This window comes from Rhinichthys klamathensis, unplaced genomic scaffold, assembly GCF_029890125.1.
Source record: "Rhinichthys klamathensis goyatoka isolate OS25496 unplaced genomic scaffold, OSU_Roscu_1.1 h1tg000275l_1, whole genome shotgun sequence".
Lineage (NCBI taxonomy): Eukaryota > Metazoa > Chordata > Actinopteri > Cypriniformes > Leuciscidae > Rhinichthys > Rhinichthys klamathensis.
In genome coordinates, this window is record NW_026606794.1 from 2,590,233 (window position 1) to 2,613,625 (window position 23,393).

The following is a 23,393-nucleotide window of genomic DNA, read 5'->3' on the forward strand; positions in this document are numbered from 1 at the left end:
CATGCCAGAAAGTGTGTCATGGCAATCTGAAAGTTTATTAGAATGTGGACATTTTGTAAACCTAGAATTCTCTTGTTTTTAAGGGAACCAGACACCCACCCTATCTCACGTACATGTTTGTATCATTCGCAGCATGTCGTTGAAAGTATAGATGTCTTCTGGCAGATGCCTTGCTCTCAGATTGTGACTGGTATCCTCCAGAGACAGAGAAGAACAGCATAGTTCAATGTCTATCAGTTCGCAGATAGCACTCAGTTGCCTTCCAACACTAACAGCCTCCTTTCCTTTTAGAATAATTAGAGCTAAGAAAATTATGGTGACACCCAGAGGATGTTAATGTTCATGTCTTTTTTGCATGGTTTTCAGACTTATTACTTGTTGTCTCCATTGTCATAGACAATGAAATAATGAGAGTTTAATTTCTAATGCACCTAAATTATAAGAAAACTATTTATTGTTTTTTCCAAACATATTTTAAGTTGATTTTTCCATAATTACTTTATTGGCAGGTTTCTCGGGCATGGGCACGAATCAAGCCTAGTCCTTGACATTTCAATGGAGAACCACCATTAAGAGGAATATATTGGGCTTTTGGCTTGCTTAGTTGGGGACATTTAATATTCAACAATATTATTGATCTGGACGTTGGCGCAATTTTCTTCTAGAAACAAACTTTGTTGTATTATTTTCATGTTATCACTGTGAAGCTGCTTTGATACAATCTGTATTGTAAAAAGTGCTATATAAATAAAGGTGACTTGACTTGACTATAAATATTTGTTTGTGTGTGCTGGGGAAATTGCTCAATACAATAGCCTAATATTTATTTATATACTGATATTAACTTTGACATAACCATCTCTAATGACCAGTCGCATGTGTTTTATAAAATTGTTACATTTCATAATTTCATAATTCCCTAATGTTTCTAAAATCCTAGTTGTCTGAATTTGTATCTCATTGTCTGAAATGCATTGATTCTGTCCATATGAAATGATACTTGTTTAGGCCTTATATGTGCTATGCATGGTCCTGACATGTCCACCATGTTTTGTCCCTCACAGCATATGGACTTCTACTAAGAGGACTGTCCAATACACAGATCTCTAGTGTATTTTAGGGTCAGCGTTTTCATTTTCTTAAAAAAAAAAAGAAAAGAAGTTTTGTCTGTCTGACCTTACGTCTGAGTCAAAACACATCATTTGAAGGTCATAGCATTTTGTGTGGAACAGAGTAACGGCTCCTGAATACCAATGGGGCCGTGCTAGATAAAACATCTCATACACAAAACTGTGATGAATTAGTTTACATAGTTAAAGTTGTTTGTTGATCTGTTTTCTAAATGCATCTTATTGTGAACAATTCATCCACGCATAAGTTTATTTTTTTTGAGCTTGTAATTTTTAATTTAAAAGTTTCTAATCATTTTTGATTAATCCCCACCTTTTTTTTTTTTTTTTTTTTTTTTTTACAATCTAACTCAAGAACAAGTCTATAAATTAAGCCCCCCTTCTAATTTTTTCGATAATCCGTTTAATTAATTTGGTCACAATACGAAAGAAAAGATCACTTCTGTTACATTGTAACTTACCTTAATGCTGCTGTTTGAGCATTAAAAAAGCTCTGCAAAGTTACAAAGCACTCCAAAGGGAGTTATTCTCTATATCAGTAAGCACTGTTTCTGAACTCCCTCCATTGTAGTGTTGAGTTTACTTCCGGGATTGTACACTTCACAATATTGCTTATTTAAATAATTCCCACCCAAGGCATACGTATAAAACAACGAGGCCTGGTTGAGTTGGGTTAGTAGTGTGTTGAAACTCGCGGTTAATAGTGGGGATGTGACATTTCCCAAACATTTCCAATCAGAGCATGTTGCGCTTTTCAAAAGGAAGGGCTTCATAGAGACAGGAACTAAACAGAGCATTACAGACAGACTGGGAAGAGAGGTGCTGCAACAATGTAAATTATGTGGACGAATAAGGCGTTTTTTGAACATTCAAGCATGAAAACCTATTCTAGAAGACCTCAAAAACAAAATCAAGGCTTTGTAAAAGGGCCTAATATGGTACCATTAAAGGGATAGTTCACCCAAAAATGAAAATTCTGTCAGTAATTACTCACCCTCATGTTGCAACCCCGTAAGACTTTTGTTCATCTTCGGAACACAAATTAAGATATTTTTTATTAAATCTGAGAGCTGGATCACTCCTCCATATAGGCTTCTAAGGGATTGAAACTTAGAATAGTTATTAACCCAGAATAGTTATTAAAGACATCGTTAAAATAGTCCAAGTGACTACAGTGGCTCAATCTTAAGTTTATCAAGCGACGAGAATACTTTTTGTGCGCAAAAAACAAACAAAAATAACGACTTTATTCAACTTTTCATTTCCGTCTCTGTGGGCCTCGAGTGAGTTCACGACACGTAGTGTAACAGCGCAGCGCTTTTGTGTTGTACGTCACACATGGCTCACTATTGGCCGACGCTGGTCATGTGTGTGATGCGTGTGACGCAGTGGCGTGCACAGACCTCCTCAGGGGCAGGGGCGGAGGGACCAAAAAGGGCACTAATTTTTTTTAAAATTTAATTTAACAGTACCTGCATTTTTATTCTCTCTTTTCAGCCAACTTGTGAGAGGGATGCTTCCTTTGGCTGCATCAGAGAGTTCCTTGATTTTTTTTTTTTTTTTTTTGCCATTCTAAAAAAATATGTTGATACAATTATTAGAATGCATAACACATAAAATGAAAGTAGGGAAATTATGATAATATTACTAAATATTACTTACTTTACCAAACAAAATCAAGAATCAAGAAGGTAATTATGGAAAATTGATTTTTAGTTTTGTTGATGTTGTAAATGTAATGTATGTATTATATGTATGAAAGACAGTGTTAGCTATCATGAATCAGTAACACTTTACAATAAGGTTTCATTAGATAAATTAGTTAACATTAGCTAATAATGAACTGCACTTCTACAGCATTTATTAATCTTAGTTAATATTAATTTCAGCATTTACTAAAACAATAAAATCAAAAGTTGTATTTGTTATCATTAGTTAATGCACTGACTGTGACATAACATGAATAAACAATTAACAGTTGTATTATTAACTAAGATATACAGTAACAAATGTATTGCTCATGGTTAGTTCATGTTAGTTCATACATGAGTAATGAACAAATGAGCCTTATTGTAAAGTTCCTTACAATTTAGAGTTGGACATGGACTTAAGATTTCATTTAACTTGATGTATTTCCCCTTGCTCTTTTATTCCTTGGATAAAAACGAATGACATTGTCACTCAGAATGCGTCTGAAATCGAGTAATACTTTTATTATAGTTAAGAATAACTCGCATGCTGCCGCAACTTTTAGAGTAGCATGGTGATGGTAGGATAAATGTAATTTCCCGTATTAGCTTTAACGTTACCTGCTGCTCGTTTGAAGACTCGCGCAAACTGCTGCGTAGTGCGTACGAGGCGCTGCAAAGGAAACTCCGCCTACCTCTCCACCAAATTTTTTTATATAATAATTGTTTGTATTATTATTGTTAGTGGCAAGGTTGTGTAAGTGTATTGTTATTTATTATAATATTTATAATAATAATTATTATTATTATTTACAATTATCAGAAAAGGGCACAATACATTTTGAGACAAAAGGGGCAGGGGCTTGAGCCCCCCTGGCCTTAGAAGCCTATGGAGGAGTGATCCAGCTCTCAGATTTAATCAAAAATATCTTAATTTGTGTTCCGAAGATGAACAAAAGTCTTAAGGGGTTGGAACAACATGAGGGTGAGTAATTACTGACAGAATTTTCATTTTTTGGGTGAACTATCCCTTTAAGTATAATAATACTTGGTGATTAGAAGTCTAAACTGGTAAACAGAATCACTCTTTCTACTGTGTAAGTGGTATGAACTTCAAAACATTCTGAGGTTTATCTCCAAGGAGAGGCAGTGAGAATATTGGTGTAGCAACTAATCGATCCTTAGCCTAAATGGATTGATGGCCTCTAGCACGGGTTGTAAGCGTCTCTCCTGGTTAGGTTGAGGTTCTGACATAATTAGATATGCAGGCATCTCTCTTCAAAAATACCATCCTCAGACACATTATACTCCAGAATGCAGATATCCGTGCATGATTGAAGGCGTCGGGCTGAGAAGGGAAAGACATAAATAATGGCTTGTGTTTACTGATGCATGCTATGAAAATAAATACCAGTAATGCATTAGCATGTGTTTGTGTTGCATCGTTCACAAAATGCTATCAAATGAAAAGGCAACCCTCTTTTCTTCTAAATTATTGCCTTTAAGTGTTGCCCTTTTGCTTAATACACTCCTAAAAGAAACTGAGTAGCATTCATTGACTGAGTTCTGCGCCAGAGAGCGGTTCATTAATACAGAGGTTATGATGTATGCGTTGATGCCACATGAGATGTTAAGTCAGACAGACATTTCCCAAGGGCTTCAGTAACTGTCTAAAGAGAAGCGGCAAGTCCTATAAATTCACTTTGTGTCTGCTTAGCATTCAGCTCACATCGAACAGCAGCCATTGACTCCTGCTCTTTAATATGGATCTTCCCTCCACCCTCCACATTTTTTTCTCTTTCCTATCAATTGAGAGCCATAAGAAGAAAATAATATTGTCACATGCCTGTCCTGTCTTGTGCTGCACATGGGTGTTTTGTTATTTTGGGCCATGTGCTCGTGTCATTGTCTGATCCCTCCCCCTTGTTATCTGATTATTGTTGGAGTTCATCCACCTGTTCCCTCCTGATTAGTTTCCCTTTTTAAGTCCCCTCTTGTCTAATGTTTCCCGTTCCCCGTGATCATCCAGCACGTTTCAGGTTCTGTTGTTTTGTATTTACTAGTTATGTTTTCCCCCCTCGTGGGTTTTGTTTTGTGTTTGTTTTCTTTAGTAAATAAAGCTCATTCTCCTGCACTTGAGTCCTCGCACCTTTTTGCATTGTACCAGCCGTGACAAATATATTTTTGTATGTATTTGATATTTTGTCATGCCATTCATTTGAGGTTATTTGGTGCAGTGACTTATCAAAAGCAAGAGCTGTTTGACCTGAGTATCAGGTGCTTGGAAATGAAGATCTGGAAGAAAAAGAAATGATGTTTTATTAACAAAGTTCGGGAGGAGCACGTTCATAATTAAACCTAATTAAACACACGTGGAGCACATTCAGATAATCAAACCTAATTAGACCCGAGTGGTGCTTAATCAACGAGTTAAGCGCTGTGTATATATACAGCAAACTTACCTCCGTTCATTGACAGTTTAACAGCATCCCTCCACCACCCCATCTCCTCACTTATAGTCCTAATACTCTTACAACAACGGGGGGAGTACTCTGGGTTCGGGCAAAATTCCGAGCTCGGAGCCCTCCCCCCGGACAGCACGCCAAATACGCATAATCTTTACTCTGTTTAATTGATGTAAGTGTGAACTCGTGAAAGACCCCTCATGGTTAAAATACAATCTTTAGGTCAGTCTCAGTTCAGGAATGCATGCCAAGTATATCATGGTTTCGTAAAGAGGACAAGATACAGAGAGGTCCATAAATCTATAACAATAGATTTTCTTTTGACAATTTAGTTAGACTTTTTATTTGGCTTAGTGTCAATTAGTGTCTGATCATTGGGTAGCAAATCATTCAACAGTCTTTCAGTATTGTCATTTCCACCTCCTTTTCATCATTGTGAACAATAAGAATACTGTTGAGGGAAGTTTTAATTTTAAAGTCTAAAGAAGTTTGGCACCATTGAAGGGTCCATTAATCAGGCTTTAACTTTGACTCATATCTCTCTTTGTATTTTTAAATGCAAAAGAGAAAGCTTTCAGTGCCGAAGCGTTTGAAGTTCAATATATTCCACTGAAATCACCCCCATGCTGGCACAGTGATGAGAAAAGTTAAAAGCATGCTGTCTGGTTTATATCACTCAGTAGAATGCAAATCTTTTAAATGGTTGTCTTTTACAATGCAGTATATGGCTTATTTTTTATTATAATTTTTTTATCAAAGCAAACATTAGTCTAATAGTAGCCAGTGTAGTGTGTGTCTGTAAGTCATCCAATTTCTCAGCAAATACAAAGGTCCATATAAACGGCAACAACAGTTAAAGAAATAGTTCACCCAAAAATGAATAATCTGTCAGCATTTACTCAACCTTATGTTGTAAACATGTATGAAAAAACGTCATTGGACAATATTTTTCAATCAAAAAATCTTTTTAGATGCTTTTCAGAATATCTCCTTTTGTGTTCAACTGGAAAAAAAGAAAGAAAGTCATACAGGTTTGGAGTGACTTGAGAATGAGTAAATTATGAACTATCCCTTTAAATGGCTAATGAAATAAGAAAGTGGTGCCAGAACAGTCCATATTTATTTATTCTCACTGAAGCTGCCAGTAAACATTTACACCGTTGCATCTGAATTCAGGCAATACTTTGTTCATGTGGTATTCTTTCACTGAGCTTTAGATTGATTTGCTGCCAAAAGGGGCGTTGCAATTTGTGACAGGGAATCGGAGAGAAATGTCAGAGGCAGGCATTTAGTCTGACACCCTTCTTCCATTTTTAATCGGTGAGTGTGACAGACCTCTGACAAAAGACAGCAAGACTTCACCAAAAGCAGTCAGTAGGCTAGGTGTGACATCCTCTACCAAAATAGTTGTCACCGTTTTTAGTTAGAAAACATGATAATTCATCAATCAGAAATATCTTTTCCCAATGCTATTATTTGTTAAGCAGTTTGTACTTCGCAACCAGAAGAAACCAACCAGATGGAAAGATCTTACACCAAAGCTGGATCTCATAGGTCAGCTGAGACAAACATGCACAGATGGTTTGAAGAGCAATGTCCTCACGTCGCACTCAAAAAGCTTGTAACGAGTGTTTACTTGCTGTGAGGAGTGGATGAAGATGATCCTCCATACTGTCTGTCTCTGAGCTGTACCTCCCAGTTGGAGGCTGTCTTGTGATGGATGAGGGCAACGTACTCCGTGAAAATACTTCATGTGTATTCTACGATTCTTCCAGGCAGCTGTGACAGGTTGATTTATCTAGAGGCAGAGGCAGTGTGTGATTGGTTCTCTTCTAGCTGGATGCAGAAATCATAGTTCAATCCTGCTCCACTATCTCCTCGGTCATTAACTTTCATCTACTGCTCTAACAGTGCAGTGTTTTCTCCTCTACAGTTCAAGAGGTCCCTTTGCATTAAGAAGACGGATCAGATTGTGGGGTGCTTTTTGAGTTCAGTGAGCAAAAAACAACCCAAGATCATGATATTTGACTTTTAACTGAACAGAAGACAAATGACTTTTTTATTTGACAAATTGTAGAATCACTGGATTAAGAAGCACTTTAGTTTCTTTTTTATGTAGTGATTCTTGTTTTATTTGTGCCATATATATATATATATATATATGTCAGTATGGTTTGTTAGATAATTTCTGCTTTTATCTGTTAATTTATGTTGATAATAATTCCAACATGTCACCATGTCACTTTGGGAGTAAAACTGCAAGGTATCCAGTTTTACTCCCAAAGGTGCTCTTACAATTAAAAAAATGGACCTTACTATGAAAATGACCAATAATATTTACTTGTGAAAAAATGTAATGTTTTGTTTTGAATACCATTTATTACAATAAAATTTGGATGTGAATATGTATCTTTAATTACAAGAAACCGTTCCCCATTAATTTCAAACTGGATATAACCCGGAAAATGACTGTCACAATCTGGTCCAATGATGAGGAAGACAGATCAGTTCAATAACGTCAAGTATTTATTAAATAAAAACAGAAACAAGTAATCCACAGAAGAGAATGGTCAGCCTAACAGCGTGTAAAACACAACAATATCGGACTAAAACTAAGACTGGAACTTAAATACACAGTGTGCTCGTTAAATGAACGTCCGTGTCAATTGATAGGTGGCGGGAAAATAGAACATAATGGTGACAATGTCTTGTTTCATTAGTTATGTTTACATTCACTCATTTTCATCAATCCGAATGAATCCAATTGAATTTCATATTCTGAAAGTTCTGTTTATATGTAACCTAAACATTTTAATCCGATTCATGTATTTGTTTACGTGTGTATTACATAATTCCGAACAAAACTTGGTGCATCCAGAAAAAAACATTGCAAGGCTGTCACAGCATAACTGGTGTTTTTGCCTGGATGACCGATCCTTTTCAGTCCGATTGAGCCATCAATTTGTTTATAAACGGATTAATAGATTGCATGTAAACTTACCTTTGAATGAATTCATTCAATTGTGAAGTTCGAAGCTCCCTGGTTTTCACGGTGCATAGTGGAACTTTATAGGGAGCGAACGATTCAGTACACTGGTAGGATTTCGCGATTGAGACCCTTAAAATGTCTGACTCCCTGATCAGTGCCCTGACTACTGAACTAGGGAGTTGATTGAGACGCACCCGTAGACAGTCACCCAGCGGCGCAAACAAATTTTACAGTTCCTCCTGAACCAAAACAACGAGTTTATGCTGCGTTCACACCATAACTACCATAATTAAGAGATGGCAACCGTGATGTTTTCTACCCAGAGCTCTTCACGTCCCAAGACACAGAAATATGCATTTCTATGGCAACACTATCAATGCCAAAATGAATTTGCAGCAGTCAGGTCAGAGCTCAAGTTATGCTTTGAGACATTTGTGTAATTTAAGGCTGTCTCTCGTGGCGCTTTGCAGACTCTGCTCTGCTGTGTGCATTCATATGTTTTGGAGGAGGCGTGGCTTTTGAAAGCGCTCTGAAGGGAGTGTGGGATCTTATGCTTTCAAAGCTAGCTTGCTATTGCTAACCTCTCAGAAATTGCCTACCCTACCTTTAATTGCGCAACCTCACAGTATCATAACAACATGACCAGTCAATGGTGACAATTGTTGCATATTAGTGTTGTGTAGAATCTGTGACCATTTTGAACGAAGCCTGGAGCCCTTCAGAGGAGGTTTAAGCAAAGCAGCACAGATGACCAAAGTAAATTAGATACATAGGGCCATATTTACTAACAGTTTGCGCCAGCGCAAACCCTCTTTTGGCGTTAAAAAACTGACAGGATTTACTAAAGACACGCATTGAAAAATTATCATTGAAAAGGCGTGGACATTTATTTTTGCGGCCGACCTTATTGCATATGCATTTGTAGGAGTTTCCTTTTCAGATGCAAAATCTATGGGAGGAGAGTATATAAATTAATCATGCAAGGTGATTTTCTAAGGTTTGCGCTAGTCAATTTACTGGCATTTGCATCATTATTTACTGCCCAGAAAAAGCATGTCTTAAACCAGACACTAATTTGCGCTGCTCTTGGTAGATTGCGTTTGCCATTATGGAAATGATCCGGCTGCATCTGTGTTCTTTAATTTAACTCTCCACTCCCATCAGCGCTTTTGAGAAATTGCGCTCTCACGCTAATTTGCCCAGTTTAGTAAATCTGGCCCAGAGTGTAAAGAGACAAAAAAAATCAACCAGGGTCCATGTAATATAACCCTTTTGCCCATTATTGGAGTGTCTGGATTGTTGTGGTTAGGTTTAAAGACCTTAGAGAAAAAGGCAGCTGTGGCTCTGTGGTAATGGCCTTGAGACTTGTGGGCTGAGCCTTCTAACCTTCTGAGGCTGGTGGTCTTAATCTAAGAAGACTGATATGGCCAACCACCCACCTTTCCACACACACATACAAATAAAATTGCTCACCCACCTGCAAGTTAACCGAGTTTAGCGGGGCTCTTCTGCCAATTATAACACCCGACTGACTTGCAGTGTTGCACAGGAAATTACTTTGGGAAAACCAGGCTGGAGGGATTATTGAATTATGCCAGAACTGTTCCGTGAGAGGAGAGGTGGAATTATTTGCTGCCACGGCATCTACAGTTAGCTCCCGTGAAATCGGCCAGCTGTTCGGAGCTATTTTTACAGGGACCACAGCTGCATAAGGCTAGCCGAGAGACTGGCTGGTCATAGCAAGCAGAAAATATGAGCGTCCCTATTATTATACGCACTATTGCTCCACCTGATCCCAAGGGCCAGTTTTTGAGGCAGTAGCTCAATCAAAGCTACCTGAGGGAGGTGTGCTCCGGACCCAGTGCACTAATGAAGAACTGTACCATCATTAACCTAAATTCCCCTAATGGCCTGTAATTATAGAGAGTGCACTGTCAGCGAGGGACACTTCAGCTTTGTATGGAGGGAGCACTTACCATCAACCTTATTCCTCTTAAAAGGAGAAAAGGCATCAAACATAATATTCCTCCTTATCATCACACAGCTGAAAAGCAGGACACTGAGTATAAATGGAGGGCAGGCTAAAAATGATCATTAATTTCAGGTAACCAGAATCTAATTCGACCTCTTATTATGTTGTATTAGCACCCTCTAATAGTGTTTTTGTACAGCGTGCACCCTCTATTGTCTCGTAGCGAAGCAAAGGGAAATTTGCATCATTAAAGAAGCGCAGGTGATGGAGCACCATTTGAAAACACCTGGAGCATATCAGCAGAAAAGAGCAGAGAGTGCTTAGATGAATTCAGAGAAGGTTTGGGGCACACAGCTTGCGGTCTGGAGTGCTGAAAGGACATGTTTATTTAGCTGGCTGGTGTGAAGATGAACAAATGTGCTCCAGCAGTCCTGATGGTGTTTTTTTAAGCCATTTCCTTTTCGCAAACAACTCATCGCGTACGTCGAGTCAGCTTGTGACATGCATGACCAGTCAGTGTGAAATGTTTTTTATTGAGAAAATGTTTTACATCCATCTTTGTGTTACATTTCCAGGAATATGATTACAGGAGATGCCAGTCATTCTGTGAACGACATAATGCAGCATTATTCATCTGGAACGCCTGAACAGAATATGTTAGTCAATGTGTGTTTCGTCAATGCCAATGTATTATTTAAGTGACAAATTCACAAAATGATCTCACTGAATGAGCTTCAAAACACAAAAGTCCAGCAGTCACTAACAACGCTGACTCATAGACTCGCATGTGACTTTTGCGTCTTCAGTAATGGCTTTCTTTGTTTCTCATGATGTTTATTCAGGGGCAGGGAAAAGCTTCAGCAAGAGGCACAAGTATGGAGGGGGACTGTCTAAGCTGCATCAAGTACCTCATGTTCATCTTCAACTTCTTCATTTTTGTGAGTGCTCTCTTTTACTTTCTCTTACAGTTTTTCTCAATTGCTAAAACACTAAAACCCATTGGCTGAACAAAGTTCTCAGTTGCCTGAACTCATTTAGCTAAATGTGCAGTCTGTTGTCAATACCTTAAACTATTTCACATGGCAAAACACAATTTGCAGATCTTACTTAGACTTTTCAGCAAAAAGCTAAACACATTCTCATTCTCAAAACCTATTCTGCACTGTAATGCACACGTCATCCATACTGGTAAACACAAGTGGCAATGATCAAATACAAATAGAGAACACATGTCATTGATTGAACACAACCACTCAAAATTGATTTAACCTGTTTCAAATGATGCCCAAAGACAAGAAGAAGCACACTGATCACGTTTACTCCTTTGATTTTTGTCCCTTTTAGTATTGTATACTGTAGTACAGTGCATTGTAAGCTGTATACTGTACAATGAACAAATTATATGGCCCCGAACATCGTTACTGTAACAGTACCATTTGTTACAGTACTGAATGCTCAATAGATTTTACTGGTTGCAGGTTCATTTCAACAAAGAACAAGAATTACAGTATCAAACAATAGAACTGGCAAAGGAGAAGTTTGTGAGATGCAGGGCACTGTACTGTAAAAATAGGGGTACAAGGAGGAGGAAGAACAAATAAAATTGCAAAGAGCAAAGCAGAGTAGTAATTTCTGATTAATTTTGCGCTACTCTGATGTTTTCATTCATCAAAAGACAATGACGGACAAATATGAAATTTGTTTTAAGATTAAAAATGTACTTCTCCCTGAACTTTTGATGGTACAGTAATGTGTCACGGCTAAGTCTACAAACAGAATAGCCGTCCGTTCGAGAACTGTATGTTTTGAACAATGTGTTTTCTATTTTTTGGTGTATTGTTTACTGACTGCTTGATAGTGTATATCATTTTGATCACTTTGTCTATGATTTGAGAGCAGTGTTTGATTTTGAACACAACTAAAACTGTTTTGAGGCGAAAGTTTCATTTTGCAAGAAGAGTCAGAGGTTTTGTAAATAGTGCTTGAAGATGAGGTTTTGTGTTTAATGTTTTCAGAAAAAGGAGCAAGGATTCAGAAATTGTGTTTTAGCAATTGAGAAAAACTGTAAATGGCACAGGACCACTCAGTTATAAAGGCTGTAGGCTCACTGTAGGCTGAGAAGATTTGCCTGTGACATCATGCTAGTTGTATTTTATTTGATGATTTGCTTTGGTTGGAAGTGTGTGAAGTATCTGTTTTAGAAAACAATGTCTGATGATATGCAGGTGCAGATTCCTGATAGCTTTCCTAACAAAATACGTAATTCAAAAGAGTCTGAATGATCCAAGTTGCCACTTTGAACAAATATTAATGTTACGGTATGAAAAAGTGCATTGATCTTGCGCCAACTTCTCTTCGTTTTGCTCATGAACCACATTGCACTTCCTTTGTTTCTCAAAAGTGTTTTGTTAGCAGCCTCATGAACTTCCTACTGCCAAGTGCTGTGGGAAAATGTGCAGTTCCATAGAAAAGCTGAGCATCAATATAGCTATCATAAAATCATATTTTGTGTTTATATTGTGCAGGGGTCTTTACTAAGCCCTTTTCTCCTCCTTTAGCTTGGAGGTGCATTCCTTCTAGGGGTGGGAATCTGGGTGCTGGTGGATCCGACAGGTTTCCGGGAGATTGTGGCAGCAAACCCTCTTCTGTTTACTGGAGTCTATGCAATTTTGATCTTGGGCGGGATGCTGTTCCTACTGGGATTTCTTGGCTGCTGCGGAGCCATACGAGAAAATAAATGTCTCCTACTGTTTGTATGGACTTTTATTTCTTTCTAGATATCATTTATTGGTATGGGTCAATATGCAATGTGTGTCAGTCAATATTGTATATTTATTGTTTAATGGACTACTCAAATATCTCAGAATCCTGTTTTTCTCCCACAGTTCTTCATGCTCATACTCGTCATATTCCTGGCAGAGCTGTCGGTGGCCATTCTGGCGTTCATATTCCGGGAGCATGTGAGTATTATTATAGCTGGATATCATCAAGCCACCTGTAATATACCTCTGCTCTCACTAATCTTGTCTATCCTTGGATCAACAGCTCACCAGAGATTACTTCACCAAGGAGCTGAAAACACATTACCAAGGCACCAATAGCACTGATGTTTTCACCTCCACATGGAACGCCATTATGACCACAGTACAATAATACTGAATACCTCTACCGAGCTCTACTACACAATAATGGCATTCAGGACGTTTAACTGACTATTGGTGTCTCCACAGTTTGATTGCTGTGGGGTGAACAGTGCTGAAGACTTTGAGGATCAGAGCCTCTTCAGGAGGCTGAACCCCAGCAGAATAGTGCCAGAGGTCTGTTGTCAGAGGAACGATCTGATGATGAGCAAAGAGGACTGTCTCAAGGGAGTTATGCCAATCCGGAACAAGGTCAGCAATGAGTTTACAGATTGGTAAATACATGCATCAAGTAGTTTACAGTTGATTAGTAGGAAGAAAACCAAACATGTTTTTATTGGAGAAAAAAGGGACGTGGTATCCACCTTATTTTTCAGGTGAGAGCTGGCAGTGCCATTTGTAATTTGGTAACACTTTAGAATACTGTTCCTTCATTAATGAATAACTACACAGGAACAAATGAGTAATGCACTATTAACATTCTAGTAACTACTATTAACTAACAAGAAACAAGTAATAGCGCTCAGTTGAATGTAGCTAATCAGTAGCTATATTTTTTTCATACCTCCCAGAGAACTACTATATATGCAGGTTCATAATTAACATGAATAATGCATAATTTAAGGTATAATAAAAGGTAACGGTGACCCACTAGTAAGGAATCAAGTGTTACTACGTCCTTCTAAAGGAACTACTAATTATTTGGATCAGTATTCTAAAGTGAAAAACATGATAACTACCTAATATTGACTGAAGTCTTCGTAAGATTTTGAGATTTTTGTAAGATTTTGAATAGTAATTCCCTTTGACGGATTTAGTAACACTTGAGTCATTACTAGTGTGTTCCCATGATCTTCACTTTAAAATACAGATCCAAATGATTAGTAGTTCCTTTAGAAAGATGTATTAACACTTGAGTCGTTACTATCCAAAACCTTACAAAAACCTCAAAAGCGTATGACTTCAGTCAATATTAGGTAGTTATCAAGTTTTTCACTTTAGAATACTGATCCAAATGATTAATAGTTCCTTTTGAAGGATGTAGTAACACTTGATTAATTACTAATGGGTTACCATTACCTTATATTATACATTGCATATTAATTATCAACCTGAATAATAGTAGTTCTAGTCTTCAGTGATATTAATTAATGAAGGAACAGTATTCTAAAGTGTTACCTGTAATTGTAATGTGTCAATCGCTTCCACTTATTTTTAGCTGTACTACACAGCTCGTTATGCTGTACTCGATATTGCAAACTGTTATTTCTTACCATATTATTTTAATGTGTTGTCTTAATTGTAAACACACTAGTTTATAGAGCAAACCGTTTTACAGTTTACTGCACTTTGATATATTATTCTTGTTATTTCCCTATAGTGGCTAATAAATCGGAAGTCTCGCACATTAACAGAAAACACCTTACTTTGCGTTGAAAAATTAGGCGGATATAACCGTCTGCATAATATCTCTCAACATGAATGTGAATTTCAGTCATATGACAATATGACATAAAGTCATGTGTAGCTACTCTTCTAACAATAGGCCTAGATATATTGATTCTAACCATTTAGAACGACAACACTATGAGCGATGAATACATGAGAAATTCAATATCCATTGAAGCAGCAACCTTTTGCTCTCTCATATTGAAATTCACACTTCTTTCAAACAGGGCTGTTATTCAGCAGTGGTGGACTATTTTGAGACATACATCTATATGGCTGGAGCCCTTGCTATTGTGGTGCTGACTATTGAAGTAAGGTTATGATTTTTATTTTTATAATGAAAGTTAAAAGTATGATGTGATCAATTTACACTTCGAATGTATTGGCAAAAAAGAACTGTGAGTTGTGATCGTCACCTAGTGGAGAGAGTATGAGTAGCTTCGCCATGAAATGTTGTTCAATGTAGAATATTTTTAAAACCTTATTTTTAGAGAAGTCTTTGGTAATTGTATTTGTTTTTCTTTCTCTTTCATCAGCTCTTTGCCATGGTGTTTGCTATGTGTTTGTTTAGAGGAATCCAGTAATTTTCACCCTCAGTAAGGACATTTTGAAGAGGAAGAACATGGCATGACATGGACAACGATTTTTAAATAAGAAAAAGAAGAAAACACTTATATATTTGCCATCTCTGTGTTGTTATGTAATTATGTTGGAATATTTGAGAATTGCCAAAAATGTATCGTACTTCACAGCTGGGACTTTGAGGTACTTGTTTGTGAAAACGTAAAAAAGTAAAAGTAATTCGTACATTAAAGGTGGTATGGAGGGATGCACTGATATTTGGTGGAATATTTATAGATGACAAAATACTGATTCCTACTAAGATGTTTTACCTCTTATCTACAGTAGATTGTTCATCACTGATCCAGAGCCATGCTTAAAAAAACCTACACCGTGTGAATGGAAGTGTGTCTGAGAAACAGAAAAGTTTGGTTTGTGTGTGTGCTTGTGTTTCTGTAAAAAATCTGAGAGGCCAGCAGCTTCTATAAAATAATGTTTTGTGAGTTCCAGTCGTGAATATTTTATGTAATTTTAGTAAAACTGTGGTGTATTTGTGTTGTATCCATTGTACACGACATTGAATGATATTAAAAAAGAAAAAAAGAACATCTGGAGAGTATGTTTTCATGTTTCCCATCATGGGTGGAATCTGGCTTTTCCAATAACTAATAACCATTAGATGAAAACTTTCAGTACATTCATTTTGAAGCACATACTTGAGCACACATGCTCTACATGAGCACTACATGAGCCAAACATGGTTTTAAGGAGCATGTGTATAGACAGGGAATGGAAATGTACGATTCAAGTGTAACTCATATCTTCAGAGTGGAGCATAAATATTGCATAAAGAAAATGAAAATATTATCAAGGAAGCTGGATTTTAAAACCAACTGGTTTACAGTTCAAAGAAGAAGAAAAAGGAATAAAAGCATTACAATCTGCTTTCCCTGCCTCCAGCTATACAAGATAAATAGCCTGGGCAGTGCATTGATTCTCAAGACTCTTGCGACTGCAAGAGACGCACACACAAGCATGTGAAGAAGCCTAAAGTGCACGTTCTCTGAAATAACGCCGTAAATGTTGGACAAATCACTGATTCTTGAAATAAATGAGATGTATGGAAGGATGAACAGGTCTGGTTCCTTGAGACTTTGCAGCTAATATTTATTTATTTATTTATTTTTTAGCATTTTCCCATGCTTGTCATTAGATTTGCTGCCAGAATGAGTTTGTATTTTCCAAGTGCTATTATAATAATTATTTTCTGAATGCTAACTGCCTATGTTTAATTTTGGTTGTTTGCTTGCTTAATGCTTATAGCAAGCATTGTTACATATGACTTAATAAATAAGATGTCCGACAACAGCACTATTAAAAGGGATAGTTCACCCAAAAATGAAAATTCTGTCATTATTTATTCACCCTTATGTTGTTCCAAACCTGTATGAGTTTCTTTCTTCCAAACAAGAAGATATTTTGAAGAATGTTGGTAACCAGACAGTTGACGGCAGCCATTGACTTCCATTTGTTTCCCTATATGGAAGTCAATGGCTACTGTCAACTGTCTGGTTACCAACATTCTTCAAAATATCTTCTTTTGTGTTCAACAGAAGAAAGAAACTCATACAGGTTTAAAACAACATAAGGGAAAGTAAATTATGTTATATCCGTCCTGCTAGTGGGATGCTTGGCATTTTTTTTAATTGCCTTTTTTCATATCACATATTTTAGTAATCAACATAAATTAGGTATCATTCAAAAGCTTACGAACTTAAAATTCTGTGAAAACTATATCATGGAATCATGAAAATGGTACTTTAAACATCAAGGAACTTCAATTTTTGTGATATCAACTTCAAATTTGGAACACAACTTGGTTAGACGTACTGGATGGCTTTGCTGCTGAGTGTCTTCTTTAAAACAAGATCAAACATAGGTCTATATTCCACAGCATTCTTGAATTACAACCATTTAAGTTTGGATAGTACATGTCCGTATTGTTGAGTTCAAATGTGCTAGGGTCAACTTCATTATATCCATCATGGAGTCAGCTTCATGTCAGAGATTTCAGCAAGGTGGAAATGCCAACCCATTATCATTCAGACTGATGACAGATGCTATGAATGTCAGCCTTTTCTCATGTCACTATAGCTTGCACCTTGACAAGAACCTCAGTATAATGAGTTCTTGCTACGCATAAATGCTGTGACTTGTGAATTTTTAAATGTAGTGAGGAAAACAGTAGGTTTATATAAAAATGCTTTATTGATGCATATCAAAGATCATCCTGTAATGAGAAAAAAAAGCAGATTTACACTGTAGTTTCAGACACAAAAAACAAATAATAATAAATATTCAGGTAAGTACACCTATTCAGCCCACTATCAACTTTGAAGTAAAACACACACACACACACACACATATATATATATATATATATATATATATATATATATATATTATATGTATATAAAATTGTAATTACATTTTTAGTTTACACTTTAAAATTGCACAGAAAACAAATATTTATATTTCATTTTGTCCATCATTTATTGACTAAACTAATAAAAATGTCTGAACACAGATTTTAGTGGGTCTTAAGGTACACTTTTCCTTTTATTTTGACTGTGACAATATCACTTACATCCAACTTTCTGTCCAACAACTGTATTTCCTTCTCCACTTTGCGCATTTTTAAAGCTCTGTATGCCATTTCTTGCTTTCTGTTGTAAATCTCGACTTGAAGATACTTTTTATACAGGGTCTTAACATCTTCCAAAGGTTCCTTAAAAAAAAGTGAGCATTAAAACATCTTCCAGCATTTTATATCACCAAATAGTACTGTTATGCCCTGCCACATACTCTGTCAAATATTGTATAAATAACAATTAGTAAAAATTTGTAAGCATTTAGTATTACATATTATATTATATTATGTAATACTATGATAATTGACATCCCATACATTTTTTTTTTTTTTTAAATCAGAGCTGCAAACTTACAGAGTCCAGTTCATCATCTGATAATATAGGTGGCGGAAGGAGGTTCAATCCATGTTCAGTCACTGAAATGATGTGATATGAATGATGTATATTATTTACTGCAGTATTGATTTAAAGAGACAAAGAAAGACAGAGGTGCGGATACCTTTGACATAACTGCTGCAGCCAGCCACATCTCCTGGATCAGAGCAGCATCCGCCAACTATGTGCTCTATGATAGGACCCTCCACATCGTTCTCAGGGGCCAGCTCCTCCTCATCTATGTACTCCTCTTTTGTTGGGACTGGAAGTAGTCCCATCGTCTTCAGGGCAGCCCTTCTCTTGTTAGCTAAATTATGTGCATCCTTGAAGTTATTCAATTCAAAAACACTTCAAAACACATTGAGTATTTTATATAGACCAGGGGTTTTCAAACTGGGCCCGGGGCACAAGGGGGTGCTAGGGGTCTGCAGAAAATATCACAGGGGAAAAAGTGTAAAACATGTACAAGAAAAGGGTTGGTTACAATTTCAATCTGCTTTCTAAAGACTGAGTAAAGATAATAAGATTTATCTTTATTTATAGATTTATATTGAAAGCTATAGTTTTTAAACACAGAAATGTAATCAACAAATCTGTGTTGTACTGCACATGCTTTCAAGAGTAGTTTGTGAGAGTTTCTCCTCACCTCTTGCAATCCATTTAGGGGTTTAAGACCTTATTATTACCTTATTTAATATGGGGAAATATTTATTATATTATAATTATATTATAGTGCAATATATAAGTGTTTCTCTTCATATTTATACATTTATAATTCTGGTTTATACACCTGACATTACTCACTAAAAAAGAGACAGGCCTATGCTGACTTAGTAGAACTTAGCTACTTATCCAGATAATATTTGAGTACATTGTAAAAGCAAGTTATTTAATTTGGCAAATAACATGTTGTATTTATAATATTATTCGTACTATTTTTCACACACAGTAGACCGGCCTTTATATATAGGAAGGGAGTCCCTAACAATGGGGATTATCATATTAACATGGCCCGTGGGCTGGCATCACCAAAATCGAAAAACCTACGACCTACCACTTTGAACGATGTTCTTGTATTTCGTCTTCACTTGCTGCCACGTTCGTCTAGGTCCCATAGGGTTGGATCTGTAATTGAAATGTGGGCGTGACAAAGAGCAGAATGAGAGAGAAAGCAGCTGAGCTTGGACATTTAATTCATACACTAGCTGTAGTGTAGAACATGCGTCATGTTTACTGCATAATGAACTCTCCCAGACTAATTACATGTAGAATATAGGCTACTTACGCATTTAATTTGACAGATATTTTTCGCCACGCATCCTGACGGACTTTTGCAGCCGCTATTGTATTCCCTTTGGTTTTTATTAAATGTTTAACTTCGTTATATCCTTCAATTAGAAGTTGCAATTCAGTCGGGCTGAAATATGCAGCACGCTGTTGTTTAGCCATGGTGTTAGTTAGGGAACTGTTCAATCTTCACACGAACCTTAATAAACAGTCTTCTTGAAATTAGCGATACTTAAATCCGAGATATGTGTTGGAAGAATCGGAAAAAACTCAATTTCAGATAGCCTATGGAGCCAGCTCAATCCGGGATATGTAAACTAATCCGGGCTTTGTTAAACCACAGTCGAAGAACAGGACCCAGAGGATTGTTTCTTGTCTAAAAACACCAGACATATATAAATGTTTGCCTTAATGTTCAAACCAATGCACAACAATAACGTTTAAAGTTATTTACGCCGTAAGAAAAAAATGGTGGCTGCCTGAAACCATAAGCTGATTAGCTCTTGTGTATGGTTGTGTCTAAAAACGCGTGAGCTGACTATCTAGACACATAAGGAACGAGGCATTAACCACTCCAAAATGCTGTCTAGGTAGGCGGCACACTAGGTTTCGAGACGCAGCCTATGGCGCACAGTCGTTCTCCCTCTACAGCAGATGGCGCTACGCGACCCGAATTAACACAAGACTGTATGGCACTTACACGTGAAGGAGAGACGAATTTCTTTTTTCCTGTCAGCTGTCCCTTGAGCGTAAGGAATGTGTTGTGGGATAATAAACAAAATTCAGTGAAAATTTTCACTTTCAGTCTTTACACCATACTGGACTAACAATTGAGATTATGGGTGAGGCGTGCTGAGATTTGAGGCCATAAACTGGACACCGTGAAGGTTAGTTCATAAATTTGAGTGGCTAGCTTACCTGCTATCGTTAGCGAGTGTGTTTTGGATTTACAACTCGAGACAGGGCATATTTTTAGTAAGACGATGAAATATGGCCTGCTTTTACTAATAAATATAAATAATACAGAAATCAGAGGGAGTGGTCATAAAAAAATAACTGAAATTTGAGTGATTGATCATAATTATGATAGGATCATTGGAATTAATCAGTCTAAATTTGAATTAGACGAATCAGTCATAAAATAAGTTATTTGTAAGTAAATTCATCAATAATATAATAAAACACGAACGAACAGTTATATGCATTAGGCAAATAATAAATTAGAATGGGAACAATCCATTACATAATAAATGATTTGGAGTTTGATGAATAAGTCATATAACAGATTATTTGGAGTTTAGTGGAGTAATTATGTAATACCAATTAATCCATTCAATTCTAAATGCAATAAATTAATTGGAATTTGGATTAATCATGAATTGATTAGATTAGATGGATCAATCATTTAGCAAATATCAATTAGAATGAACAATCATATATGAAATGTAATTAGATGGATCAGTCATATAATTAAAACAATCAATAATCTAATCTAAGTTAATTTGTAATTAGATGTATCAGTCATATAGTAAATGAATTGGTAAAGATCATGTGTTTTTATATGTCATTGATATTCTCTGACATGTGTAACGTTAGATGTTCATCAGTGGCGTTTGTGTCTTCTGCAGTGGTTTTGGCTCTGGACGGGCTCATCATGTGTGCAGCAGTGAAGTATGGTTCCCGGGGCCCTGCTCTCATTCCCCGCATGAAGACTAAACACCGGATCTACTACATCACCCTCTTCTCTGTGGTCCTGCTGGGGTTGATCGCAACGGGGATGTTCCAGTTCTGGCCTCACTCCATTGAGTCCTCTGCAGAATGGAGTCTGGACCGCCGTAGTGTGCATGACGCTCCTTTGGTCAGGATACCTGTGAGCAGTCCTATTCCTGAGAGGGGTGACCTGAGCTGTCGGATGCACACTTGCTTTGACGTGTATCGCTGTGGATATAATCCCAAGAATAAGATCAAGGTGATGCGATTGAAGAATAAACGATTGTATTAATGATTGATGTTTATTGGGTTGGATGTCAATCCTTGATCTATTAATCGTATTTGTCCACAGGTGTACATCTATCCTCTTCAGAGATTTGTGGATGAGGTAGGGGTGCCCATCAGTAGCACTGGCCTGTCTCGAGAATACAACGACCTGCTGAGCGCCATCTCAGACAGTGACTTTTACACTGACGATGTGACTAGAGCGTGCCTGTTCATACCCTCCATTGATGTGATGAATCAGAACTCTCTGCGGATTCGTGAAACTGCTCAGGCACTGGCCATGCTGCCCAGGTACATATATTTATCCTTCAATATCTGCAAATCAAACCTCTTCTGCTGTACAAGGACCTCAGTTGTATTTTAATTACAGTTGCACCTCTCTGTTGTTCTCTATTATGGTGCCACTTCTGGATCTCTTGTGAGCTATTATTTATATAACTTATATAACTCTTGTGAGCTATTATTTATATATAACTCTTATATTTTAGATTTTAGGTACTGTATTTTGAACTTGAAGTCATTACTGACCGTTTCAAGCTATATATTCAGCATGTTTATGATACTTTTTTCAGGTGGGACAAAGGCATGAACCACCTGCTGTTTAACATGCTTCCTGGAGGACCCCCTGACTACAATACAGCTCTGGATGTGCCCAGAGACAGGTGAGATTTAGGAGTAATTAACAGGCACTGAATGTTCTCAAATCATATTGACATTATGTATTATGTAATTCAGAAGTTTGGGGTCAGTGAGAGTTTTTAAATTAGATACTTTAATTAGATATTATAGTAATCAAAAGTGACAGTAAAGACTTTCACATTGTTACAAACGTTCTTTTAAGCTTTCTGTTCATCAAAGGATCATGACTTTTTTTTATCACTGTTTCCACAAAAATATTAAGCAGCACAACTGTTTTCAACTTTGCTAATGCGTGTGTATATTTTTAATAATAAGATATAATAATAATAATAATAATAGTAACTGAGGGATAATAATAATTGTTTCTTGAGCACCAAATCTGCATATGAATGATTATGAATAAGAATGACTACTGAAAATTCAGCTTTGCCATCACAGGAATAAACCATATTTTAAAATAAAGGAAAACAGAAAACAGTTCTTTAAAATTGTTTTTGTTTTAGTTTTTTACTGTATTTTTGTCAAATAAATGCAGCCTTGCTGAACATAAGAGACTTCTTTTAGGAACATAAAAAAATATATCTTACCGAACCCAAACTTTTGAACCGGTAATGTTGTTGTCGAACAATCTCTATACTCTATCTTTATACTTGATTAGGTATTATGCATATTGTGAGGACAGTGTTCAAATCCTCATATGAATTTATTTTTAACTTTTCAATTCAGATCACAAACACAGAACTATTTTGTATAACTGTTTCTCGTTCTGATATTTTGGTCTCATTCTGGTATGGTGCAACCTAGGAAAGATTTGTTCTCTCACATTTCATTATTCACATTATTGTCATTTAATTTGGTTTCAGAAGCAAGTAGTGTTGAATGTGTAGCTAATATGAAATTATTTCTTCATTAAAATCGGGCCTGAAAACACTAAACATGCCCAGATTTGATACCAAGACTAAAGTTATTTACATCTACTTTTGTATTTGATGTTGATTTGATTTTATAATTGGCAGCCATAATTGTTCAAATTAATCTCAGTTAAGTTCCAG

General features: G+C 36.6%; 3 protein-coding genes across 4 annotated transcripts in view; 2 read left to right on the forward strand and 1 right to left on the reverse strand.

Annotated features, from left to right (window-relative positions):
* Positions 1 to 16,000, forward strand: part of tspan18a (tetraspanin 18a) — a 32,512-nt gene extending 16,512 nt beyond the window's left edge. For both annotated transcript variants that reach the window (XM_056268588.1, XM_056268589.1), the window contains 7 exons: positions 11,087 to 11,182; positions 12,803 to 12,997; positions 13,130 to 13,204; positions 13,290 to 13,388; positions 13,475 to 13,636; positions 15,061 to 15,144; positions 15,370 to 16,000. In XM_056268588.1, the coding sequence (XP_056124563.1) occupies positions 11,120 to 11,182; positions 12,803 to 12,997; positions 13,130 to 13,204; positions 13,290 to 13,388; positions 13,475 to 13,636; positions 15,061 to 15,144; positions 15,370 to 15,417 (726 nt within the window). In that variant the 5' untranslated portion in view covers positions 11,087 to 11,119 and the 3' untranslated portion in view covers positions 15,418 to 16,000. The remainder of the gene's footprint in view (positions 1 to 11,086; positions 11,183 to 12,802; positions 12,998 to 13,129; positions 13,205 to 13,289; positions 13,389 to 13,474; positions 13,637 to 15,060; positions 15,145 to 15,369) is intronic.
* A 1,639-nt stretch (positions 16,001 to 17,639) lies between these two features.
* si:ch211-107p11.3 (GT1 domain-containing protein) lies at positions 17,640 to 20,239 on the reverse strand. Its single transcript, XM_056268532.1, has 6 exons — positions 19,706 to 20,239; positions 19,475 to 19,545; positions 18,545 to 18,727; positions 18,400 to 18,461; positions 18,042 to 18,182; positions 17,640 to 17,684 (listed from the first exon to the last, which is right to left on the reverse strand). Exons 1-6 carry the CDS (start codon positions 19,867 to 19,869, stop codon positions 17,673 to 17,675), a joined length of 633 nt encoding a protein of 210 aa, XP_056124507.1. The 5' UTR covers positions 19,870 to 20,239; the 3' UTR covers positions 17,640 to 17,672.
* A 169-nt stretch (positions 20,240 to 20,408) lies between these two features.
* The window catches only part of ext2 (exostosin glycosyltransferase 2), a 29,334-nt gene continuing 26,349 nt past the window's right edge, over positions 20,409 to 23,393 (forward strand). Inside the window, exons 1-4 of the mRNA XM_056268531.1 lie at positions 20,409 to 20,594; positions 21,336 to 21,676; positions 21,770 to 21,993; positions 22,275 to 22,364. Coding sequence (XP_056124506.1) covers positions 21,362 to 21,676; positions 21,770 to 21,993; positions 22,275 to 22,364 — 629 coding nt within the window. The 5' untranslated portion in view covers positions 20,409 to 20,594; positions 21,336 to 21,361. The remainder of the gene's footprint in view (positions 20,595 to 21,335; positions 21,677 to 21,769; positions 21,994 to 22,274; positions 22,365 to 23,393) is intronic.

Coding starts and splice junctions, on each gene's coding strand:
- si:ch211-107p11.3 (XM_056268532.1), bottom strand. CDS start 19,869: ATGGCTAAACAACAGCGTGCTGCATATTTCAGCCCGACTGAATTGCAA. Junction 18,462..18,544: donor CTGCAGCAGTTATGTCAAAG/GTATCCGCACCT, acceptor ACATCATTTCAG/TGACTGAACATGGATTGAAC. Junction 18,183..18,399: donor CAGATGATGAACTGGACTCT/GTAAGTTTGCAG, acceptor CTTTTTTTTAAG/GAACCTTTGGAAGATGTTAA.